Below are 23751 nucleotides of genomic sequence, written 5' to 3' on the forward strand. Positions count from 1 at the left end.
CAGGGGGAGAAACCTGTTAACTCAGGCCTGATAATTTCATTGCCGAGTAGAAAGAAATCCTAGGAATTTATTCATGTGTAGGCACATCTGTAATCTCATCTGTTTAACTACCCGTTTCTCTTAAACCAGATGCCACTTAGAAACATCTCAGGCCACGATTTATCCCTTGAGATGTGTTGGTAATGCTGGCTTCTAAATAGACTGACTTCCCCAATGTAATCATGACTCCTTTGAAATGCAACCCAAGCCATTGGTGTAGAACTAGTTGAAACTTTTCACCCCAAGCTATTCCTGTAGCAATGCATTGGTTTTGGATATAATTTCTATCCAGCCCAGCCAAGAATCCCTTTAGTTTTTTTTTCCACTTAAAGCTCCCCTTCCCCTCCCACATCAGCTAGCTTGCAGTTTTGCTGGAGTGGGTACCAGGTTGATTCGTGTTTTTCTCTTCCTGCAGTCTATGTATTTTCATCTCTTTGGGTTGGGAAATGAGAACACTGGGCATGCGAGTGCTCGAGAGGACTTTGGTTTGAAACATTTTCAACTGTTGGCCCTCCATCTTTGACTTTTTGTTTTAATAAACAAAAAACATGTCATAAGCCAGGATTTGCTATTCCCGTTCTTTAAGAAACTTAAACAACCTTTGCAATAGACACTAAAGTACTGTGGTATTGGGGAGCGGGCAGCACGCACGTCCCGCCTCCCTTCTCTGCGGGCTGCCTTGAAGACTCATCTGTCTCTGCACTTGGTGACCAGGGCGCTGGCCCTCCAATCCCACAAGCCCTGTCTTCTTCCCAGACACCGGGTCATGCTATTTGCTTTTCCTTTTGTCTTTCCTGTCCTCATGCCAGGATGAGCTGTTTGTCCTGACCCTATGGCTTGGGTCGAACAGAGGTAGTTTTGGGGCAACGTACAAAACTCTGTTCCTAGGGCAACATACTGTTTGGGTACCGTCTACTCTGGCCCCCTCTTTAAAACTCACTGTCCACACCTCCAGATCTCTCCCCTTCTACCACAGCTGAAGGTCTGCGGGGAAAAGGTTAGACTTGCAAGGTAATTTCACTGTATGAAAGGGATACAGGCTTATTTGGGAAAAAAATTATAAAATGGAACATGAAGTTTTGGGACTATAGATATGTGAAAAAAAAATAAATCTACTGAACTCCTCTTCCTCCCAATATAAATCCCCTTCAGCCCTAAGGAGATTGGAAGATGTGTTCCATTGCAGGTTTTATGTACATTTCCTAAGACAAAGTTGAGGTTTAGGTACAATCCTGCATCTTGACTTTTTAACCTAATGTTAGATCATACGTATTTTTTTCCATATTGTCTCCAATCTCCCAGCATAGCCTGCTTCTTTAAGATAATCACAGACTTTCGTTTGGGAGGCCAAGGGAGGCCTCCTAAAGGCTCAGAGAATAGGATTTGAAAGAAATCGAGGGGCAGGAAGGTTTCAGGCAGAGACGTCAGCTTGCGTGAGACAGGGAGCTGGGGACGCAGGGCTGGGTCTGGGGACATGGGGTAGACCGGCTTAATTAGCATGTGGGGTTCCATAGACGCATCCACCTGTGGATTGGAGGTGCGAGGCCGGGGTTTGGGGTGGAGGTGAACGGGGACTGTACACTAGTTCTGGCCAGAGGCGCGAGGCGGTGTCGCCGGTGTCGTGAGGCTGCCGTGGGAGGCCCAGACGGGAGAGTGGGCGGGCAGAACCTGTTGACTTTGACGGCAGGGGTCGGGGTGGAATCCAAGGTGACTTTTAGGAGTCTGTGAAAAGTGATGGTGCCTTTAACGGAGACAGGAGCGCTGAGAGACGTGTTAGAGCAGGGACGTTGGGAGCTGAGTCTGGGGCTCGCAGCGGGGGTGGTGGCCTTGGACCAGAGATCTCGGAACTTGGCTGTACGGAAGTCGTGGGAGAAGCTGGAGGAGCGAGCCTGTGTCCCAGGGAAGAGAGTGTGGAGCAGAGAGCCCAGGACGTCCTTCCTTGGGAGAAAGAGGAGGAGAAAGAGGAACCGGGGTCATCCAGGGACAAGGCGGTGGGCCCCAGGAAGATTGGGAAGGACGGAGGCCAAGAGAGACCCTTTGAGGCTAGTGAGGAGGTCGTGGGGCCTGGGAGGACCCAGTCAGCAGGGGGATGAGCGGGAGCCCATTTATGAGGGCTCTGCGTGGTGATGGGCGGAGGTGAAGGCTTTTTCTAGAAGTTGTTGAACAAAGGAGAGGCCAGGGTGAAACACGGAGGCACTGAAGGTTGAGGACAGGAGAGAAAAGAAAGCAGAGAAGCAAGGTGTGGGTCCCCTTGAATTCTCCCAAGAGCTCTTTGAGGCAAGAACGGAGTCACATCTCTACTGGAGAGATGAGGAGACTGCAGTTCAGAGTGGCCCACAGGCGCTCATGATGTCGCAGCTCTCTCTGCGTCTCACAGCCTCTGTGTCACGCTGGGCAGATGAGGGAAGGAAGAGAGGGTGGAGCGGAGGCTGATGACGTGGTGCAGAAGCGAAGAGGGAAAAAGGAGAGCAGGGAGCCACACCCCACTACCTGCAGTAGTGCCATGCTGGATGGGGTGTTGTGGCGGGTTCCTTGCCTTTATCCTTTGGTACTTCCCCAGTGTCCGCTGGCGGTCTTGCATGGCTTCCATAATGAAGAAAGAAGAATAAAAATTTACATCCACAATTTAATTATATAGTTGACCCCCAAACAACACAGGGGTTGGGGCCACCAACCTCATTGCACAGTCAAAATCCGAGTTTGACCTTTTTTTTTTTCTTTTTTTTTGAGACAGAGTCTCACTCTCTTGCCCAGGCTAGAGTGCCATGGCATCAGCCTAGCTCACAGCAACCTCAAACTCCTGGGCTCAAGCGATCCTCCTGCCTCAGCCTCCCGAGTAGCTGGGACTACAGGCATGCGCCACTATGCCCGGCTAATTTTTTCTATATATTTTTAATTGTCCAGCTAATTTCTTTCTATTTTTTTAGTAGAGACGGGGTCTCGCACTTGCTCAGGCTGGTCTTGAACTCCTCCACCTCATTCTCCGCACACGCTGACCAGCCCCCAGCACGGGGCTGTGCGGGGAGGCGCCTGCAGACCTTCCGCCCTGCCTGGAAAGTGTCCTTCCTCCAGGTTAGGTTGTGTCCCCGCCAGCCAGGGGAAGGTCTAGCAGGTGGTGTGGAGAGCGGTCGTGGGAAATGAAAGGGCGGCCCTTGTCCAGGTGTCTAAGGCCACGCTTTTTGGACCGACCCCTTCCTTCCTCCTTCCCTCCCTCTTCATACCTGCTCACGGAGCCCCTGCCCCTGCGGTGCAGAGAGAGGGGCCGAAGCGGCGCCACAGGCTCCGTCTTCCTGCACCTTACCGTCGGGGGTGGGGGCGGGGCAGCAGCATTGACCAGACCGTCGCCCGCCTAAACTGTGATAAGTCTGCGAAGTGAACGTGCAGGGAGCCAGGAAAGCAGATGTCTGAGAAGCCTGGTGTGCGTGTGTGTGTGTGCACGTGTGTGCATGTGTGTGTGCACGTGTGTGCATGTGTGTGTGTGCGCGTGCGTGTGCATGCGTGTGCGTGTGTGTGCATGCGTGTGCGTGTGTGTGCGTGTGGGCATGTGTGTAGGGAGAGGCAGCAAAACCTTTGCAGGGTGCTGCGTGAACTAAGCTAAAGGGTGAGCAGGAGCCAGGTAGGCAAAGTTAAGTTCCTTTGGTAGGATGTGGGCTCTGAAAATTGCACGAGAGACTTTGCCAGTGGGTAGTAAATTATTCGTTGCAAGGCACAAAATCCCATCCCAGCTAGCTTGAGTGAGCAGAGGGTTGTGTCACACTGGCATCTGAGGGCAGGAAGTGCAGCTGCAGCCGGACAGTGACCTTGGCCTGCCTTTCTCTCTTTCCCTCTCCCCGCCTGTCTCTCTCTCCTCTTCCTTCCTGTCCCTCTCCTGTCTAACCTCCGTCGTCAGTTGCATGTCAGGTTGGGGCTGGAATCCGGGTTTCCTGCGTCCCAGTCCAGGGTGGCTTTTGAAGACACCATCACTTTCTAGCTTCAAAAGAACTTTCCCTTCCTGGTTTTCTGCTCCCAGACTTGAATTGCAGAAACATTCCAATGAAACCAGTCTGTTCTGGAGCCAAATGAGGCCGGTCCTTATTTGGATGTCCCCTGCACGGCGTCTACCTGGAGTGACTATGATATGGACCGTCACAGAGAGAAACTGCCCATTTTAGTGTGAATATATCTGAGACATCTGTATATGGCCCTTACACGGGTCACTTAGGAAGCGCGTAGCTCTGGGAAGCTGCTGGTTAAAAGTGGCCGGGGGGCCAGGTGGGGTGGCTCACGCCTGTAATCCTAACACTCTGGGAGGCGAGGCTGGAGGATCGCTCGGGGTCAGGAGTTCAAGACCAGCCTGAGCAAGAACGAGACCCCATCTCTACTAAAAATAGAAAGAAATTATCTGGGCAGCTAAAATTATATATATAGAAAAAAATTAGCCGGGCATGGTGGTGCATGCCTGTAGTCCCAGCTACTTGAAAGGCTGAGGCAGGAGGATCGCCTGAGCCCAGGAGTTTGATTGAGGTTGCTGTGGGCTAGGCTGACGCCACGGCACTCACTCTAGCCCAGGCGACAGAGCAAGACTCTGTCTCAGAAAAAAAAAAAAAATGTGGCCGGGCAAATGGACAGTTTGTTACCTGCTCTGCCATGGGGCAGTCGCTGCAGCAGGTTTCAATCACAGTGACAGCCCCACCCGATGGTGAACGCTCCTGGACTCCAGTAGTGACTTTTTGGGTATGAAATACACTAGACACATGTTATCTCACTGTGCAAATAGATGTCTCCCCAGCAGCCTGCGAGGCGCGTATTAATTACTCCCATTTCCAGGTGATGCAGCTGAGGCTCAAAGAGGCTGCACGTTGTCCCAGTCTCGCTCTGCCAGCGCAGGACCGGGAGACGCGCGTGCAGCCCTGACTGCGGGCTGGCGCGCTGCACTCCTGCGTGTCCCTGTGAGCGGGGGACATCCACGGCGTGCTCACGCCGGCCAACACGTGCGAGTTCTGTCCTTACAACCTCCCGTAGACCACGACAGGGGACCTTCCAGGGGCACAGTTTGTGGCCAGCTTGTAGTTCAAATCCGGGACTGTCTCCTGCCACGGTCCAGGCTCTTAAATCTTGTTACCTTTGGTGCATCTGCGGGCGGCGGTTCACCAAAACCTGTCGCAGTGTCCTCCTAGGGTGACGAGGGAGCGCAGCCGGTGTGCGGGGCACGGCACCTGACTCCCTCTCGTGCTTTCCAGGTTGCCGCTCTACCTGGCCTCGCTCTTCATCAGCCTCGTGTTCCTGTTGGTGAATTTAACCTGTGCCGTGCTGGTGAAGACGGGCAATTGGGAGAGGAAAGTCATCGTCTCCGTGCGAGTGGCCATTAACGACACGCTCTTCGTGCTGTGCGCCGTCTCTCTCTCCATCTGTCTCTACAAAATCTCCAAGATGTCCTTGGCCAACATCTACTTGGAGTCCAAGGTAGGGCAGAAATGTGGTCGAGATCCCTCCCGTGAAACTTGTTCTGACAGTAGTTTGCTGGTTTGCAAACAGGACACGGCGAAGCTCTTTCGCACCTGACCTCCTACCAACCATTAGCCATACTGTGGTGGCCACGACACGGGGGAATGTAGTTCGCTGAACCTTGCGTGCGAGATAGTTCCATTCCTGATGGCTTAAAGTGCGTTGGTGTGCGCAGCATCCCTGGCAGAGAGCTGAGTCTCTGATTTATAGATACAGTGATTTAACCTGCATTAAGGAGTGAGTAGCATTGATTGTACTAATAACATTAGTAGCAAACACGTATCTAGTGTGGACTGTGCTCCATACGCTTTTTTTTTGGAAACAGGTTCTCGCTCTGTCACTCAGACTGGAGCGCAATGGCTGTGATCATAGCTCACGGCAACCTTGAACTCCTGGGCTCAAGCGATCCTCCTGCCTCAGCCTCCCGAGTAGCTGGGACTACAGGCATGTGCCACCACGCCCAGCTAATGTTTTAATTTTTTTGTAGAGACGGGGTCTTGCTCTGTTGTCCCAGGCTGGTCTTGAACTCCTGGCCTCAAGTGATTCTCCCACCTTGGCCTCCCAGAGTGCTGGGGTTACAAGTGTGAGCCACCACACCGGGCCCCAGGCACTTCTAATAAGCACTTGAGTAGTTTACGCGTATAAACCAATGTGATCCTCACAACTCTCTGGGAGTAGGTAGTATTTTAATCCCCACTTTATAGATAAGGAAACTGAGGCACAGAGAAGTCAAGTAGCTCGCCCCACGTCACACAGCTAGTAGGTGCGAAGCTGAGGTTCACACCCAGCAGCTGCTGCGTGGGATGGAAGCTTCTGGCCCATTTTCCTTCACTCTGTGCCTGTCACCTAGAATCTCCGTTTCCCCAGAGGCATAAAGAGGGGCAGCTATGCGAATACGCCGTGGGGCCAGAGTGCTTCCGATGGGCCCTGTCCGCTGGTTTCCCTTCATTGACAGACTCTGAACCTGAGCCCGGGAGCCTCGTGAGCAGGGGGGCTGGGGACCCGAGCCCTGGACACTTCGCCTCTCCAGGCCTTGCTTCTGTCACTTGTGGAGGGGTCGGGTGATTTCTCCAGCTCCTCCCTCTTTTCCAGGGCTCTTCCGTGTGTCAAGTGACGGCCATCGGTGTCACCGTGATCCTGCTTTACACCTCCCGGGCCTGCTACAACCTGTTCATCTTGTCATTCTCTCAGAACAAGAACGTCCATTCCTTTGACTACGACTGGTACAACGTGTCAGACCAGGTCAGCGGGGGACGCTGGGCGGTGTTTCCGGAACAGGGACTGCAGTTGTCCCTCAGTGGCCTCCGGGCATTGGTTCCGGGAACCCCCGGGGACACCAGAATCTGCAGATTCTCAAGCCCCGACACAGAATGGTGCAGTATTTGCATATAACCTACGCACATCCTCCCATGGACTTTAAATCATCTCTAGATTATTTATAATACCTAATACAACATGAATGCTATATAAATAGTTGTCATATGGCATTTTTTATTTGTATAATTTTTTGTCGTATTGCTCTTTTTTAAGTGTTTTTTGAGTATTTTCGATCCACGGGTCGTTGAATCTGTGCATGAGGAACCTGAGGGTGTGGAGGGCCAGGTGTGTGGCGGAGACGGACGAGCTCCTTGTTTGTGCTGCTGAACAGCTGGGCGACCTTGGCAGTCACTGCCCTGCGTGGTGTCTGCATCCTCATCTGTTAAATGGGATCATAGCATCTGCCTCGTTCCTGTTCACGTGTCTTCTGAGAAAACTGGGAGATAACATGTGTGTGTGGACACACATACACTGATGTACACATACACACTTCTTTCCACCTCTTGGGCTCTTGTCAAGCAGTACTTAAATTTTTTTTTAAAGTACTTGCATATAAATGTAAGATAGTATGATCAAAGTGAAATTTGCAAAGGTTAACCAAATTGTATTTAGGTTTCAGAAGATATATAGAACTACGAAGTTGTCAGAGTTTTTTTTTTTAAATGGAGCATGTACGCAGCCTTTGAGAAAATACAGACAAAAGTGACTAAGGATATTACAGTTTTAGTAAAAGCTCATACCAGTGGCCTCAATATGACACTCTATTTTTTAAAAATACATTATATAAATTCTTAAATTGTAAAGAAAATAAACCAAGGTAGGGGAATGTCATGCTCACAAAAGCTCAAAAGAAAAATGAATGAGAGTGAGCTAGCATTCACTCATTTGACAAATACCGGGTTTTTCTGTCTCGGGCACTGTGCAAAGTGCTACAAAGTTCATACAAAAATGAACAGATTCATTCCCCGCCCAGTAGGAGTTTACCGTCCGCTGCAGAAAAGAGACATGCAAACGAGCCACTGTAGCGAGGAAACATGACTTCCCTAATGCGATCGGATCCCTGTTGGATTGACTTGCAAAGGTTATTTTTCTGGAAAGATATTGAATACCTAACTACAAATAAATCCACTTCTAAAATCTCGGCAGTGCTCAAAACCTGAGCTGAATTAAGACAGTGCAAGAAAGACTAAAATGACCATGATACGCTAACCCTGTGAGGACAGGGTGACATTCACAAGAGGCACAGGTAAGGTGTCACGGTTAGAAAGGATCAGCACAGCAACAATAGCAACGGGAATCCCTCACCCAAACCAACACCCCACATACAGAATGGGGGAAGGTTGGGAGCAAGGCGCTGCTAAGGGTATGCCGTCCTTTTAGAAAATCAAATACGTAAAAATCTAAACTTTAAACAATGATCCATTAGAGACTCATCATACACAGAGGATTTGGTTTTTTATTGTAGTAAAACATACATAACATTTACTATTTTAACCATCTTTAAGTGTACGGTTCAGTGGCATTAAATGTTGTCACTGTTCTGTAACCATGACGACCATCTAGAACTTTTTCATCTTCTGACACTGAAACACCCATTTGTTTAATGTGTTCCTTAAACAACAAAGATTTGGTTTTGACAAAATAATTATTTCAATTTTTGTTCCAATTAAGAACTTACAGTGGATTTAAAATATGATCACGATTTTTTAAATTCTTTTGTTTTTAGGAGATATTTATTTTATGGCTATCTAGACCTGTGCCTAGATAGGTTTATGCCTTTAAAATGACTTCGGAGCAAGCAAAACAAATGACCACAGTTGCACACGTTCTTTGTGTACAGTGGAAAAAGCACATACTACAGAGACACATAGCACGGATGAACTGGAGGTGCAAAGTTGGGCAGTAACACTCTTCTTTCTGAAGAGTGGCATGAGTAGTTAAGGTTACTGTACTTTAAATATGTTTTAATAGAGGAGGCAAAAGGATTAAATTTAGGTAATTGGCACTTGATGGCTTGATTTTGGTGCATTATCTTTCTTGGAAGTGCTGGCCTTTCTGATAGGGCTGTCCAGACTCCACCAAGCACTTTCCTCGAATAGCTTTGATCTGTTCTGAAGGGAGAAGGCAAACGCTGCCTCACTAAGCCCATTCGGCCGTCTCCCTGGGCAGAAGCCGAACACTGGCCTCTGGGGATTTGTTTTCTAGACAAGCTAGCCTGCAAAAAGCTTTAAAGAGTAAAGAGCAGGATATGGTTCATGTGAAGAAAAGTTTGAAAACTGACACGTTTATCCTAGAGATGAGACGAAGGGGTAAAAGTTACATGCTGCTCTCAAGAATTTAGAAGGTAGCAATGTGATGTTCTCACTGTTCGATTGGTGAAAATCAGCTTAGATTTAAGTGAGAGTTCATTTGGACATAAGGAACCGTTTTGAAGGATGAAGTTTTAAACCATCAGAGATTGGGAATTTCTGTCTTTGAGTACTTTGAAGATAATCATCTATCCCTTATGGTTTAAATACCGCCCCTGCCAGGTTTGGACCGTCACTGTTACCTGATTTCAATATGCACGTTTCAGGGGAAAGGAATGACAGTGTTGAGATTATTCTCTGTTCACAGTAGAAGGAATCTATGAAATTTCTTTCTGCTGCCCTGGGCATAATGACTCTCCGTTTCTCCCTCTCACAGGCAGATTTGAAGAACCAGCTGGGAGATGCCGGCTATGTGCTATTTGGAGTGGTGCTTTTTGTTTGGGAACTCTTACCTACCACCTTAGTAGTGTACTTCTTCCGAGTTCGAAACCCCGCAAAGGACCTTGTAAGTAAACCATTTTCAGAAAATGTCTCCTAATTCTGATCATGAAACCGGCAATTAAGACTATTTCTTAGCTTTTCAATAGAGGAGAAAGCCTCTTCCATATATAAACGTGACATGAAAAGATTCCTTGGCTGTTTCATTGAGACTTCCCTGTAATTCTCTTTTGAGGGAGAATGTGTTTTTTCAGTTTAGCTTTATTTTACAAAGAAATGCAGGTAAGTTGCATCTCGGGGCCTGGGGAGCATGATTAACTGCTTCATGCGACACAGCCTTGCTTGCATTGGATCCTTGGCTTGCTGTGAACCCAGTGTGTGAGCTTTTCTTTTAGCCAAGGAACATAGGGAGTGGCAATTCAGATGTCACCTCTATAGTGCGCCAGATGGTGATTAGGGAATGGAAGGAGAGGGAAATAAAAACATTATTGTGAAGAAGGCTAAAGCCACTCCCCTAGTTTGGTCCCATTTCTGTTCAACCAACCTTATATAAATGTCTTTGTGGGGACAGGACAGAAAATGCAAAACCGGGTAGAGCGAGAAAGGTCTAGCGGCCCTGCTCCAGAAATTATTCCAGCCACACGAACCAGCGGTAGGTTTTTGATGCGCCGATCTGTGAAACACAGAAAAGAGTACTGCGAGTCGATTTGAGGCAATGTGGGCAAAGAATTAGGTGGTGAGGAAAGCACAGACCAGTGACTTCCACAGATAATTCACAGTTCTTATTTCATACCCGGACGGTAACTGAATTGTGTGTTGCTTTTTCTTGTTCATCTCTGGATAGTCACTCATGAGCCAGGCGTGGGAAACAGCGAAACAGCGTTGGGAGGAGGGGTGACGCACCGTCTGACCAGTGGGCCCTCGAATGGCAGCGGCTCAGGCTGCAGCCAGGATGAAATCTAGCAAGTTCTCTAGATAGCAGTATCAGGTGGCTCCCTTTCCAGTGGGTCTGCACTGTGCCTGACCTTTGCTTGCACTGGGACCCCCTGGAGGCTTCTGCAAAGCCAGGCCCTAAAAACCTCCTCCTCCTGGGCAAAGACACTTCAGAAAGGGGTAGGCAGCGGCCTCTAGGTTGACTCCAGTTGCCTTGTTCTTCCTTCTCTGAGGGTGACAGACTTTATCTGGGAATGTTGTTTGAACAAGAGAGAGGTGAGGAGTCTTCTTAGCAAAACTCCCAGTGCTTGCTGAGGCTTCACCTGGGCTTCTCCGTGTGCTTTTCGTTCTTGTTGTTATCCCTTCCTGGTTTTCGGCATCTATGTTTCATTATTCCAGTGCTCTTAGGAACTGCATGCCCTAAACCAAGGCAGACTGAAGGAGAGATTGTATTAACATATCTGAATCCTGAGGGGTGAAAGGCTAATGTGATGTTGCTCAAAGTACTATTTTATTAAATGAATGTAGAATAAAATTGATAGTCTAATCTGTACTCTCAGATCTCATTATCCAGAGAAACATGTCATCCTTAATACACGCTTATGTATATAAAGGGTATTCTGTTCAAAAGTATCTACTGTTTAGGGTATTATTGAGAGCAGTTGTTCTCGAAGTTTCTGGTCTTAGGACACTTCACACTCTTAAATTATTGAGGACCTACCCCAGAAAGCTTTCATTTGGAGGATGTGTGGGTATAGTATCACATTAGAAGTTAAAAAAGAAATTTACAAAATATTCATTAATTAAAAATAGTAAACTCACTGTATATTAGAGTAAAAATTTTTATGAGAAATAACTACGTTTTCTAAAACAAACTGAATGAGAAGAGTAACATTGTTTTAAAATTTTGTAAATCTTTTTAATGTTTGGCCTAAAAGGGCTGGATTCTCCCATCTGCTTCTGCATTCAGTTTGCTGTGAGTGTTGTGGATATTATGAATTATATCTCTGTGAGGCTTGATTTTCTTCATATAGTTGCAAAAAAGAGCAGTATTTTAATAAGCCTTTTAACATGTTTGTGAATACTCTTCGACACTATACTCAAACTCAACAAATGTGGCTTGAAAGTTAGTTGCAGTATGGAATCTAACACCATCTCAATGAACTCTGCAGATTGTTTGCTATGTTAAAATCCATTGGTTTGTCCTGCGGTTTGGATCTTTTACCCCCTGCATCGTTTTGGAATATCATGCACTGGTCATTTGGAAAATACTGGTTTACTAATAGTTTTCATTGTATAAAACCAAAAAACAAAGTCTCATTCATTAATATCACCACTGATCTCAGAAAAGTCTTTAAGTATTGGGAAGCTGTCACGGTTGGGAATACAAGTTTTCCAAATCTTTAATTTTTTCTCAAAGTTCAAATTTTATTGTGATGACGAATACTGCCAGTTGCTTTCCTTGAAGTGACAGCTCACCTCATTTACTTCTGAGACAATGTCTGCCAGATACCCAAGTCTGAATAACCTTGGTTTGTCTGAGTTGTTTGTCAACTAAAAATGAAGTTGCATGAAAAAAGTAGCTAAAACTTGAACAGTTGTACAAGCTGTTTTCCTCAAGACAACTGTTGTACAGCAGAAGTGACTTATGCATACTTCCCATTTTGTGACACAGAATAATTAAAAAGATGTGCTCAAGGATTGAGACTTAATAAAATTAATAATTTTTACTACTTCATCAAGCACATTCTTTTTTTTTTTTTTTGAGACAGAGTCTCACTTTGTTCCCCGGGCTAGAGTGCCGTGGCGTCAGCCTAGCTCACAGCAACTTCAAACTCCTGGGCTCAAGCGATCCTCCTGCCTCAGCCTCCCGAGTAGCTGGGACTACAGGCATGCACCAGCATGCCCGGCTAATTTTTTCTATATACATTTGTAGCTGTCCAAATCATTCCTTTCTATTTTTCAGTAGAGATGGGGGGTCTCGCTCTTGCTCAGGCTGGTCTCGAACTCCTGACCTCGAGCAATCCTCCCGCCTCGGCCTCCCAGAGTGCTAGGATTACAGGCGTGAGCTACCACGCCCGGCCGATTTTTCCATTTTTGTGCTTCACACATCAAGTAATTCATTAGCAGGTAATTTGAGTGGGCAAATTTGGATTGAAGCACTGGTGTGTTCATAAAATATCCTTGGCCAAGACTACCAGAGTTAATGCCATGGTTACATACAGAATTTGGTAAGCACAGCTAACAATTATATAGCACTTACATGTGCTAGGCATTGTTCTAAACACTTTAAATAAATTCTTTAATCCACAAAGTAACCTGTAAGGTAGAAACTGTGACTGTACTCTTTTCTTACATGAGGAAATGGAGGCTCGAGTTCACATGGCTAGCGGGAGACAAGGCCAGGCTTCAAACCAAGCAGCCTGGCTCCAGTGTCCATGATTTTAATCAATGTGCTACACCGTGTCTTTCCCTGGCGTCATAAGGTTTTGAGAGGAAATTAAATTCCTAATATGGATGATTCAATAATCCTGTTACTATCTATATAACTTCCATAATTGCGTGGAGAAAAAACTGTGTAATATTCTTTTGGGGGAAATATATAATTTAATTTATACTTATCTACTTTAAAAGAGCACACTGCAGAGGTTAAACATTTCTTTAAGTGTTAGCTAGCATTTGCATCCAGAATTCATTTGGTACAGTAAGTCTCTGAACGTGGCCTCGTTAGAGCCAAACTTCAGAGCCTGCGTAACCGTCTACTCAGAACGCGGCTCCTCACCATCTGTAGCGGCGTTCCACGGGCGCTGGGTGCAAGGACAGATTCTTAGATCACGATCAAGGCCCAGATCAGAATCTCTGGTGCAGGTTCTGGGAGCCCACGTTTTTAATAAGCACGCTCAGTAAGCTGTGTGTGCTGTAAAGTTTGAGGATCTCTGTTGATAGCGTATTCTTTTTCTTCAGCAACTTCACTGAGATATAATTCATACACTGTATAATTCACCCCGTTGATACGTGAAATTCAGTGGTTTTTGGTATGTTCAGGTATGTGCAGCCGTGACCACAGCCGCTTGTAGAACGTGTTCATCATCTCAGAAAGAAACCCCATCCCCTTAGCTCTCATTCCCCATTCCCTCTCTGCCCCAGCCTCACCCCCTAGGCCTAGATTTCCCTGTTCTAGAATAGAATCCGATAGTATGTGGTTTTGTGACTGGCTTTTCACTTGGCATGTTTTCAGGGTTCATCCATGTTGTAACATGTGCTAGTACTTCATACCTTTTTATGGCCAAATAATATCCACATTTTGCTTATTCATTCATCCATTGATGGACATCACTGGGTTTTGTTTTTAAAAATTTTAGGTTTCTCTTAAATGTGTCCTTTTGATCATCTCAAGTTTCTCGATGACCCACAGCAAGTGGCCCTTCGGGTTATTCCCACCTTTTAGTTATTATGAGTAAGGCTGCTGTGAACATTCGTGTGTAAGTTGCTGTGTGAACATACGCTTTCATTTCTCCTGGGTACACACCTAGGAGTGGACTTGCTGGGTCAGACGGTAATTCTGTGTTTAATTTTTTAAAAAACTGCCAGACTGTGTTCCAGAGGCTGCACCACTTTGCATTCCTGCCAGCTGTGCTTGAAGGTTGATTCTTCCACGTTCTCCCCAGCACTTATCTCCCTTTTTGACCCTAGATATCCTAGTGGGTATTAAGTGATATCACACTTTGGCTTCTGATTGGCATTCCTCTGATGACCAAGGATGCGGGGCATCTTTTTGTGTGCTTATTGGCCATCTGTACATATTTGGAGAAATGTCTGTTCATGTCCTTTGCCCATTTTTAATTTGGGTTATTTATCTTTTTATTACTGAGTTGTAGGAATTCTTTATATATTAATATTTTAGATATACTGTAAGTCCTTTGTCAGGTATATAATTGCAACTCTTTTTTTCTCATTCTGTAGGCTGTCTTTCCACTTTCTTGATGGTATCCTTTGAGGCACAAAAGGTTTTAATTTTGATGAAGTTCATTCTATCTTTTGTTGCTCATGCTTTTGGTATCACATCTAAGAATCCATTGCCAAATCCTACACAGATGGTCCCCAACTTACAATGGTTTGACTTAGGATTTTTCAACTTTACAATGGTGTGAAAGCAATCCAGTAGAATCTGTACATCAAATTTTGAATTTTTATCTTTCCCCAAGCTAGTGATAGGGGGTGTGATAGTCTTTGGAGATGCCTGGGCCGTGAGCCACCGCTCCCAGTCAGCCATGTAATCACAGGGGTGAGTGACTGATACAGTCCCCAACCTTTTTGGCACCAGGGACCGGTTTCATGGAAGACAGTTTTTCCATGGATGGGGGAGGGGAGGCGGAGCTCAGGTGGTGATGTTGTAAATACACGCCCCTGCCCCCCACTCACCTCCTGCTCTGTGCACCCCCCCCCCATTCCTAACTTTGATGGGAGACAGTTTTTCCACAGACCAGGGGGCAGAGCTCTTGGACCAGGTCCCTAACAGGCCACAGGACCAGTACTGGCCCACTGCCGGGCCGGGGGTGGGGTGAGTGGGAACTACAGGTCTAAAGTATGCATTTTCAACTTACAGTGAATTTATCGGGATGTTAACCCCATTGTAAGTCAAGGAGCATCTGTATTTACCCCTGGAAACTTGCCCCTATATTTTCTTCTAAGAATATTACAGTTTTTGCTCTTACATTTAGGTCTTTGATCCATTTTGAGTTATTTTTTGTATATGGTGTAAGATAAAGGTCCAACTTCATTCTTTTGCATGTGGCTCATAGACATTCTCGAACTGTTGAAAATAGTAAATTTTAAGACATCGCAACTTGTATAAGCTCCACTGTGCTCCTTAGGGCTAGTCTTAGAAAAGCAGGAATTCAGAAATATAGATCTATCATGTGACCACTTCATTTCATACTCTATTGATTAACCTTTAAGTAGTCTACTAATGGTATGTATAAGGATTTCAAACCGTATGCCAGATTTGGTCTGCCATATAATCTAGTCCTGATCATCTCTTTATCTGAGATCTTTCCTGACAAAGAGGACTTATTTTTTTAGGAGTTGCTGGTGGAGAAGGCTTTTCAAACCACAACAGTTGCCCCAGGGCAAGTATGATCTTAAAAATTGGCAGTAATCTCTAGGATCTACTTGAGGCCAGTCATTGGAAATTTTTTGAGGTGAACTCAGCTTTGGGACAGAAACAAGATGAAATCATTTACAGAGGCAGGATATGGAAATGGGATGAGAAACCCTCCCAAAATGATCTCGTCATTAATATTTCTTATTTTGTTAGGAATAGCTCACATGATTATACAGATTTATATCCAACTTGTTCTGTCTACTTTAGTCTGGCTAATTTGGGCATTGTCTAGTTTTTCAATAAGGGATTAAAACAATGAGGATTCACTGTTGCATGTGAGACTCTGATAGAAGATTTTGTCCATACTGATAAAAGGAAAGGTTAATCCCTCTTAAACATAAAAGCAACTGCAATGAACATTCCGGCTGCGCAGGTGCAGCCCCTGTTGAGATGATTAGAACATTTCCAGTCTCCAGCAAGAAAGTTTTTTTGGTTTGTTTTTTAAAGAGACGACACTTTGCTCTGTTTACCAGGCAGTGGTGTGATCACAGCTCACTGCAGCAGTGAATTCCTGGGGTCAAGTGATCCTCCTGCCCCAGCCTCCCAAATACCTGGGACTAGAGGTGTGTGCCACCGTATCTGGCTCATTGTTTCTTATTAATATTTTTTGAAGAGATGGGATCTCTGTTACCTAGGGTGGTCTCAAACAAGCAATCCTCCCGCCTCTGCCTTCTGAGTCGCTGGGATTACAGGCATGAGCCACCACATCTGGCAAGAAAGAGATCTTATTTATCTACGTCTAGTGCAAGGCACAGTGTCTGGAATTGTGCTGAATGATTACTTGTCTTTCCAGACCAACCCTGGAATGGTTCCCAGCCATGGATTCAGTCCCAGATCTTATTTCTTTGACAACCCTCGAAGATATGACAGTGATGATGACCTTGCTTGGAACATTGCCCCTCAGGGACTTCAGGGAAGGTAAGATCCTGGTTCATGTCAGAGAGACCTCATTAGGAGGGAAGGGCTTGCACCAATGAAATGGATTCAAACTGAAAGAAAATGCCTACGTAGAAACCGTGCAGTTGGAAGTAGTGTAGGACGGGGTAGCAGATCATTTTACGTATGTGAAACATTCAGGACTGAGAAAGGACCGAGATCAAAACTCTAAAAGCCTCCTGGCATTATCATATACAATAGTGTTTCCTAAACAATATTTCATGGAACACAATTCCGTTAATAGCTATGCTGTGCAAATGGAAAGGATGGTTTAAAATCAACTTTTTAAAAAATTGCAGGATTTCTCAGAGCCTGTGATATGCTAACGTGCACTCTGAAGCTCCGAGAGGGAAATACAGCCCTTGAATGGAATCACTCAGTAGAACATGATTTGGGATATCCAGGCAAATTTCTTTAATCACATGTTCCAAAGCCAGAAAGTAAATTGAGTAATACTCATTTATTAGAATAAATTATACCTTATAAGGGCCAAATTTTCAAATTTGAATGATGTAAATTCTTAATTGAAAATTTCATTTAAGTGAAGGGTATTTATTTTGGTCGTAGACAAATGCATATTTTTTTTTTTTTGGAGACAGTCTCGCTCTGTTACCTGGACTAGAGTGCCATGGTGTTAGCCTAGCTCGCAGCAACCTCAAACTCCTGGGCTTAAGCGATCCTCTTGCCTCAGCCTCCCAAGGAGTTGGGACTACAGGCATGCGCCACCATGCCCAGCTAATTTTTTCCATTTTTAGTTGTTTGGCTAATTTTCTTTCTATTTTTAGTAGAGACGTAGTAAACACGTAGTCTCTACTATGTATCAGAGACTGTTCTAAGAGATTCACAAGTAGCAACGCCTTTAGTCTTCATAACAGTTCTGGGAGGTCAGTACTGTTATTAGCTTCATACTACAGATGAAACTGGCATCTGAATGTTGGGGGATTTGTCCGAGGTCACACAGCTAGTAAGTCGTTAGGCTGGGATTCCAACTCAGGCCATCTTGTTCATTTCCGTGCTCTAGGTGAAGAGTTTGTATATATCTCAGTACCCTGTCTCCTGGTCTTAGCTATGCTTATGTTTATACTGTCTTATGAGTTTTAATAGGAAGAGTCTCCTTTCTTGAATATCCACTTGCAGATTTGGCTTAGAATATTTTGGAGAGGGCAATTCATGAGTACGAATTCAAACCAGCATACGTACAGGGGGAAGACAATAAATGAGCTGCTGTCACCTAATTTTCAGCGAAGTTGGGAAGGCAAACAAAGAGGGAGGCACCGAGTGAGCACGTGAGACGAGCTGCAACCACAGCAGCTGCCCACCCCAGGACTCGCAGGTCTGCTTACCTTGCCCCTGGTGGCACAGTCTGCACACAGGAGGGTAGTGACAGTGGCGATTCCCCTCCCCTTTGCTTAGCCTGCTGTGCTTCAGCCACACCCCACTGCCCGACGACCATCATGGCCCCCACTTCAGTCTGTGAATCTGGGACTGTGAGGCCAGCAAGGTCACAGGAGCCAAAAGGGCCGACCTGGTGCTGGCCCAACCCCTCTCCTCTCTACCGGTCATCCCAAGACCCCTCTCCTGGGAAAGGGGAGCTTCTTACAAGTGAAAACTTAGCTTATGCAATCCTTGGTGAATTAAAGACTCATCATTAACATTTTAACATTTTTTCCCCCCTGGGGTGAAATGATACTTGCTTTTTTATTCCTTATTACTAACTGTAAAAGTCCTTAGAAAACCCAAAAAGGGCTCTGAAAAGAGCCCTTGCTTTAGGGACAGGAGAAGTGAAGAAAAGCTCTGAGAATACCTTGTTTTCTCAGTGGATCAGGGAGGAGGGAGATCCTGGTTGGAGAGAATAAAAGATGGTGGCTGAGAAAAAAGCAGCAAGCAGACCAATCCCTAGGGCCCGCAGAGGTAAAGAACATAATCTGGAAGTGAGCCAAGCTACAAGGAGGACTTCTTGAGGTCCAAAGTTGTCCTTCAGGCCACTCAGATTCTGAGCTTCACCTCTTCCCTGGAACTCTTCTCTTATCCAGTTACCCCATTGCATTTCCTGTTAATTATTTTTGCCCCTTTAAACCCACACTCTGCCAGAGTAACCCCAACCTGCACCTGCCAGAAATGACTTAGAGGTAGTCAGGACTCCCTCAGCTCTATGGGGAAAGAAAAGAATCCCCTTTCTACTATGCAGGAAAAATAACAACTTAACATGTATTGAGTACTGACTATGTTATTAATAGATATTGTTCTAAGCCTTTTATAGGTATTAACTGACTTGGCCCCTACAATAGCCCACCAACGTGGTTACTATTACTCCCATTCTACAGATGAGGAAATGGAGGCACAGAAGTTACTTGTCCAAAGACATATAGGCTGTGAACTATCCTCCAATGTTAGGATTCAGCTACAATTTGTTGTAAAAAACAAACAAAAAATCTCTTAGTGACTGGTTTAAGGTTTTAGTAATACTAGTTTGGGCTTTAAAGAGTTTCAGTAGAGTTTAGTGGGTGGGTTTCTATCAGTGGGCATAGCACTCACTGTTTTGTGGGAAAATAGGCTTCAAGAAGCTACTTTATAGTTTACACAAAATCCCAACTCTACCTAAACTAGACATGTCACACATAGTATAATGTTTCAAGTTACTGAAATTTTTTTTTTCTTTTTAAGTTTTGCTCCAGACTACTATGATTGGGGACAACAAACTAACAGCTTCCTGGCACAAGCAGGAACTTTGCAACGGGACTCAACGTTGGATCCTGACAAACCAAGCCATGGGTAGCATCAGTTAACAGTTTTATGGACGATTCCTCAGTTGAAAAGCTTCAGAGAGACAAACTATTGACAGCTGAATTTTTAGGACACTTTTCCTTAGGACTTGATTGTTATTTGTTACAGGTTTCTAATGGCTCCATAGGACTAAGCAATACTTTAGATTTGATAAACTCTTATTTTAGTACTAAAAAGTGAGCCTGGCTATTTCAGTGGGTATAATTTAAACTGTTTAAAGAAAATCTGTACTTTTATAAAGATATATTTTATATAACTTAAATAATAATGCTAAAGTATACTAGGGTTTTTTCTTGAGAATGTTATTGCAATATGTGTTGCAGTTTGCACAGAATTTATGCATAATTCACTTTACAAGTATAGAATATATGGTCTAATAGTTTTTTAAGGCTTTTGGACTAAAGTATTCCTCAAATCCTTACCTCTTCAGGTCACTCAGATCCTGAGCGCCACAGTGGTAGACTCCTAACATCTAGAAAGTTATTGCAACTCCAGTGTTGAAAGTTAAAATGAAAAGGAGTATCAACAGACTGTGAGGTAACTGGCTCTGTAGAGTTTTTCACGGTCCGTAGGGTTGGTGCCTCAAAGAATCTCTTAAATTGTGCCCAAAGTCGGGTCCTTCCTTTCAGTAGGGCACCAGTGTATACAATACAATGATGTTAACACTGTCGGTGACTTACACTATTAAACCTCCTCTGCTGTATCAGAGATTTTGCACAGTTTCTTCAGCCCAGTGAAATCTAATATCCATTACCTCAGGAGTACAGCGAGACTATTCCTTTCCCAACTCGATGAACATTCACTATGGTCAAGGAGAAAATAAGAGGTTCCAAAACGGGCATTAATAATAAATATCCCAAGTCCTTGAGCTAAGACTATGTGGAATCGTAATAATTTTGTCTGTAATCTCCAACCATATTTAAAATAGTGTCCTTTATTTTTAAATAGCTCTATCAACAGCCTTTTGGAAACTGCACATTTAAAATGGCAGCAGCATTGTAATATGACACACCTGTCTCTTAGCCATGTAAAGGGCACGTTCCACACAATTGCTTACAAGTCCTGAGTTTCATGTGATGAAACACTACCTCCCTGACCAGAAGTGCCATTCTCAGACCTCCACTATATACATTCTGGAGCCATAAAACTCTGCCTGTCGGGTGGTTAAATGCTCCAATTTTCTACAAAACAGAGATAAGGTTCTAGAGGAAGTACTGTTACCAGAGAGAAAGCATCTTTCTGCTCCGCCTAGGAAATCCCACCCTGAGACAGGGAAGGGCAAATGCAGAGGAACTTACATTACTAAGTCCTGCCTACATGACGCAACTCATATCAGATGACTCTTACTTACCGTTTTGGTCTTCAGGAATAATTGATCTCTGGGCATTGATTTCACAGAGATTAAGTCTACTTCTATTTTGGGGGTATTTAAAATTAGGATCTCAGGTTTCAAATGGGTCATGATTGGGTTTTTTCATTTTTACAGAATACGTTTAGCCTGCATAATCCCACATGACAACATTCTTGCCTTTCAGTACATGGGTAAAGCTGGGTTACATACCATATAAAATAGTTGCTTGTCAAGGAAAATTCTACACTGAAGCAAATCCTGCACTGTTATTCAGATCGCCTTAAAGTAAGTTGTCATTCTAAATAACTTTAAGAAACCCTATTGGGTCACACTGTCTTTATTACTAATTCTTGGAAGAATTTAAAGGCAGACTCAGCATATGCTTAAAACCCTTCAATATTAGATCAGTTAAGGGCAGATATATTTTAAAAAATACAATGAAAAGAATCACTAAAATCATTGATTATAATCATATATAAACATAATTCTATTACTGGTAGAAAAATTGAAACACTCAACATTAACTGATAAAAGTCAGTCTACTTTCTGATAAAGTTACTAATATTTAAACTTTTTTTTGTTGGAAAGGATAAAAATGTTCTAAGTACCTATTTTTTCTTCCCCCTTTTAAAAAAAAGTAATGCTAAAACCTTTAGGAGTGTTGTAAACACAGGATATTAAAAACTAAGACCGATTGTATCAAACTATCTTTCTCTCATAGTAAATGATTATGTCTACCCTGTGAAATATTTTGCAGGAATGGTAACGAAAGGAAAATTAAAATTTCCTTTACCTTCCTAATTTACTTGTTCTGCTAGGTACACTGAAAAAAATTTCTTATGTGGAATATTAAATGCAAAGAGAGGAAAAGGAAGGTTGATTACTGGTTCTAAAATACCCAAATGTCCTCTTGTTTTTAAGCAACACAATGACATTAAAACTTTGATAAATTAAAGAGTATAAAGGGAAAAGGCACCATCACTGAGAATTTGTATCATTTATCTAAGTCTGATGCAACATTAAAAGGCTGCATGTGAATGTTTGTAACTTCTGAAAATAACTTCTGTGTCCACCTCTGCAGCTAACTAAGAATTCCAACTGATTTGTATAGATATCTTTCATTGGCTCTTTTTCCATTTTACAATTAACCTGTTTAATTGACCTGATGATTAAAACATCTGGAGTGTGTTACACACAAGAGTTGTGGGCTATCAGAAGTCTTGACTATTACAGTATATACTTTAATCACATTTAGTTACACCAATTCTCTCTTGAATGTATCAGGAATATTCTTAATAGCTGTGCTGATTACGTTTAGCTGCTTAGACAGGAATACGCCCCCGATTTACTTTCACTAAAACCCAAGACAATTGCTCTTTGTTGGCTTTAGTGTGGGGCTGACACTTAGTTGAGCACTTAACCCCTCTACCCCCTTAAGGGGAAAAAAATACAACCCTAGAGCTTGAAAAGCACTGTCAGAAAAAGGTTCTCACTTATATTTATATAGTGGATATTCCTAGAATATTGCTTTTATTTTTTAACAGTACACGTGAACTTACATTAGAATTGTGTCTAAGTATTTGAAACTTTATCAAGATTTCTAACTAAAACTTTATTTAAAAAGTACCCTTCTTTCATTTTAGATTGCTGCATAAAAAATAGACTGGTATGGATCTGGTCAGAGACACACCTAGTATTCTCATTTTTTATCGTATGTGAGAATTTTATTAAAAAACCTTTCTAACTGTGCATAATGCTACTTAAGACTTCCAGATGGAGGAGCTGTTGGAAAAGATCAGGCTAAAATAGAATTCTTCTCATCAAGGGCTGTAAAAGTTTAAATACTTAACTCTTGAGCTAGATCTGTGACTTGTGTCTCTTTAACCTCTAAGTTCCCCAGAATGCCTCCCTTTTTCTACTGATTCCTGTTGCTATGACTTTTTTCCAAGAATCTCACTAACCTATGACAGTCCCTCTGGCCTCTCTGCAGTCCCGAGTCATGGTGTTCCTTGAAAGCATTAATTGAAGTACTTTTATGCTTCAGTTACCTTTTATCCTATACCTACCTTATACCATATACCTTCTTAGGGTGCATTTAGGATAAACAAATAATGCTTTACCAGGACCATTAAATTTGTGTAACTGAGTATCTTTACTGTGCTATCCCCTTGGTGAAACTTCAGATTTGCAGATTTAAAACCCATCAAAGGGAGAACACTTACCCACGGGGAGGTCGATTCTGTGAAGGAAAGCCACAGGGCAAGTTAAATGATACCAGGATGTTGCTTGGTCAACGTGACTCTGCTCTGACCAACAAGTTGGTAGGGGAATGACTTTAAATGATCAATTGATACTATTAATGATAATCGGATGGCACTGTCAGGAAGAGTCATTCATGTTGAAGGCACCTTCTCCACCGGTGTCTATCTTGGCCATTCCCTTTAGGCTGACATTTCTTTGGGTACAGTCTCATTATAAGCTAATCTAGTTATGTGTAAGTTACATGGTGGCAGGAATGTTCGTTCTGTTCACTGCTATATTCCCAGCTCCTACAACAATGAATGAATAGTCAAGTCCTGTTCTTTTGGTAGATACTGTCTTTTTTTTTTAAAGGTAACTTCTTGCACTTGCACTTTTATTCACTGCATGTTGATTTTACATGTAACGGCCCTTCCCTCTTACACGAATCTTTGACAGATATCCAACTTTTGGACAAACAATTCATAATGGAATAAAAAAGGAAATAGGGTTTTATATGAAAACAGTCCTGAAATCACTTCTGGAGACTAAGCCTTAAAACAGAAACACTGAGATGAAATTCTGTCCACACAGGCACTGTGTGCTGCCTCTATTTGCCTTTACCTGTTTGGGCACTGGCAAACAGAATACTGACGTAATTAAATAGTAGTAAAAAGTATATCTTCATCAGGTAAACTAGCAAAAGAAGAGTGACACAGTTAAGTGGTTAAAAGTACAACTCTTGAGAGAACCTGAGT

General features: G+C 43.8%; 1 protein-coding gene across 1 annotated transcript in view; it reads left to right on the forward strand.

Annotated features, from left to right (window-relative positions):
* The window catches only part of GPR137B (G protein-coupled receptor 137B), a 42026-nt gene extending 21541 nt beyond the window's left edge, over positions 1-20485 (forward strand). The window contains exons 3-7 of the mRNA XM_069484707.1: positions 5259-5481; positions 6616-6765; positions 9526-9654; positions 16478-16602; positions 19285-20485. Coding sequence (XP_069340808.1) covers positions 5259-5481; positions 6616-6765; positions 9526-9654; positions 16478-16602; positions 19285-19396 — 739 coding nt within the window. The 3' untranslated portion in view covers positions 19397-20485. The remainder of the gene's footprint in view (positions 1-5258; positions 5482-6615; positions 6766-9525; positions 9655-16477; positions 16603-19284) is intronic.
* The last annotated feature ends 3266 nt before the right edge of the window (positions 20486-23751 follow it).

The sequence above is a fragment of the Eulemur rufifrons genome, chromosome 11 (assembly GCF_041146395.1).
Source record: "Eulemur rufifrons isolate Redbay chromosome 11, OSU_ERuf_1, whole genome shotgun sequence".
Classification (NCBI taxonomy): domain Eukaryota; kingdom Metazoa; phylum Chordata; class Mammalia; order Primates; family Lemuridae; genus Eulemur; species Eulemur rufifrons.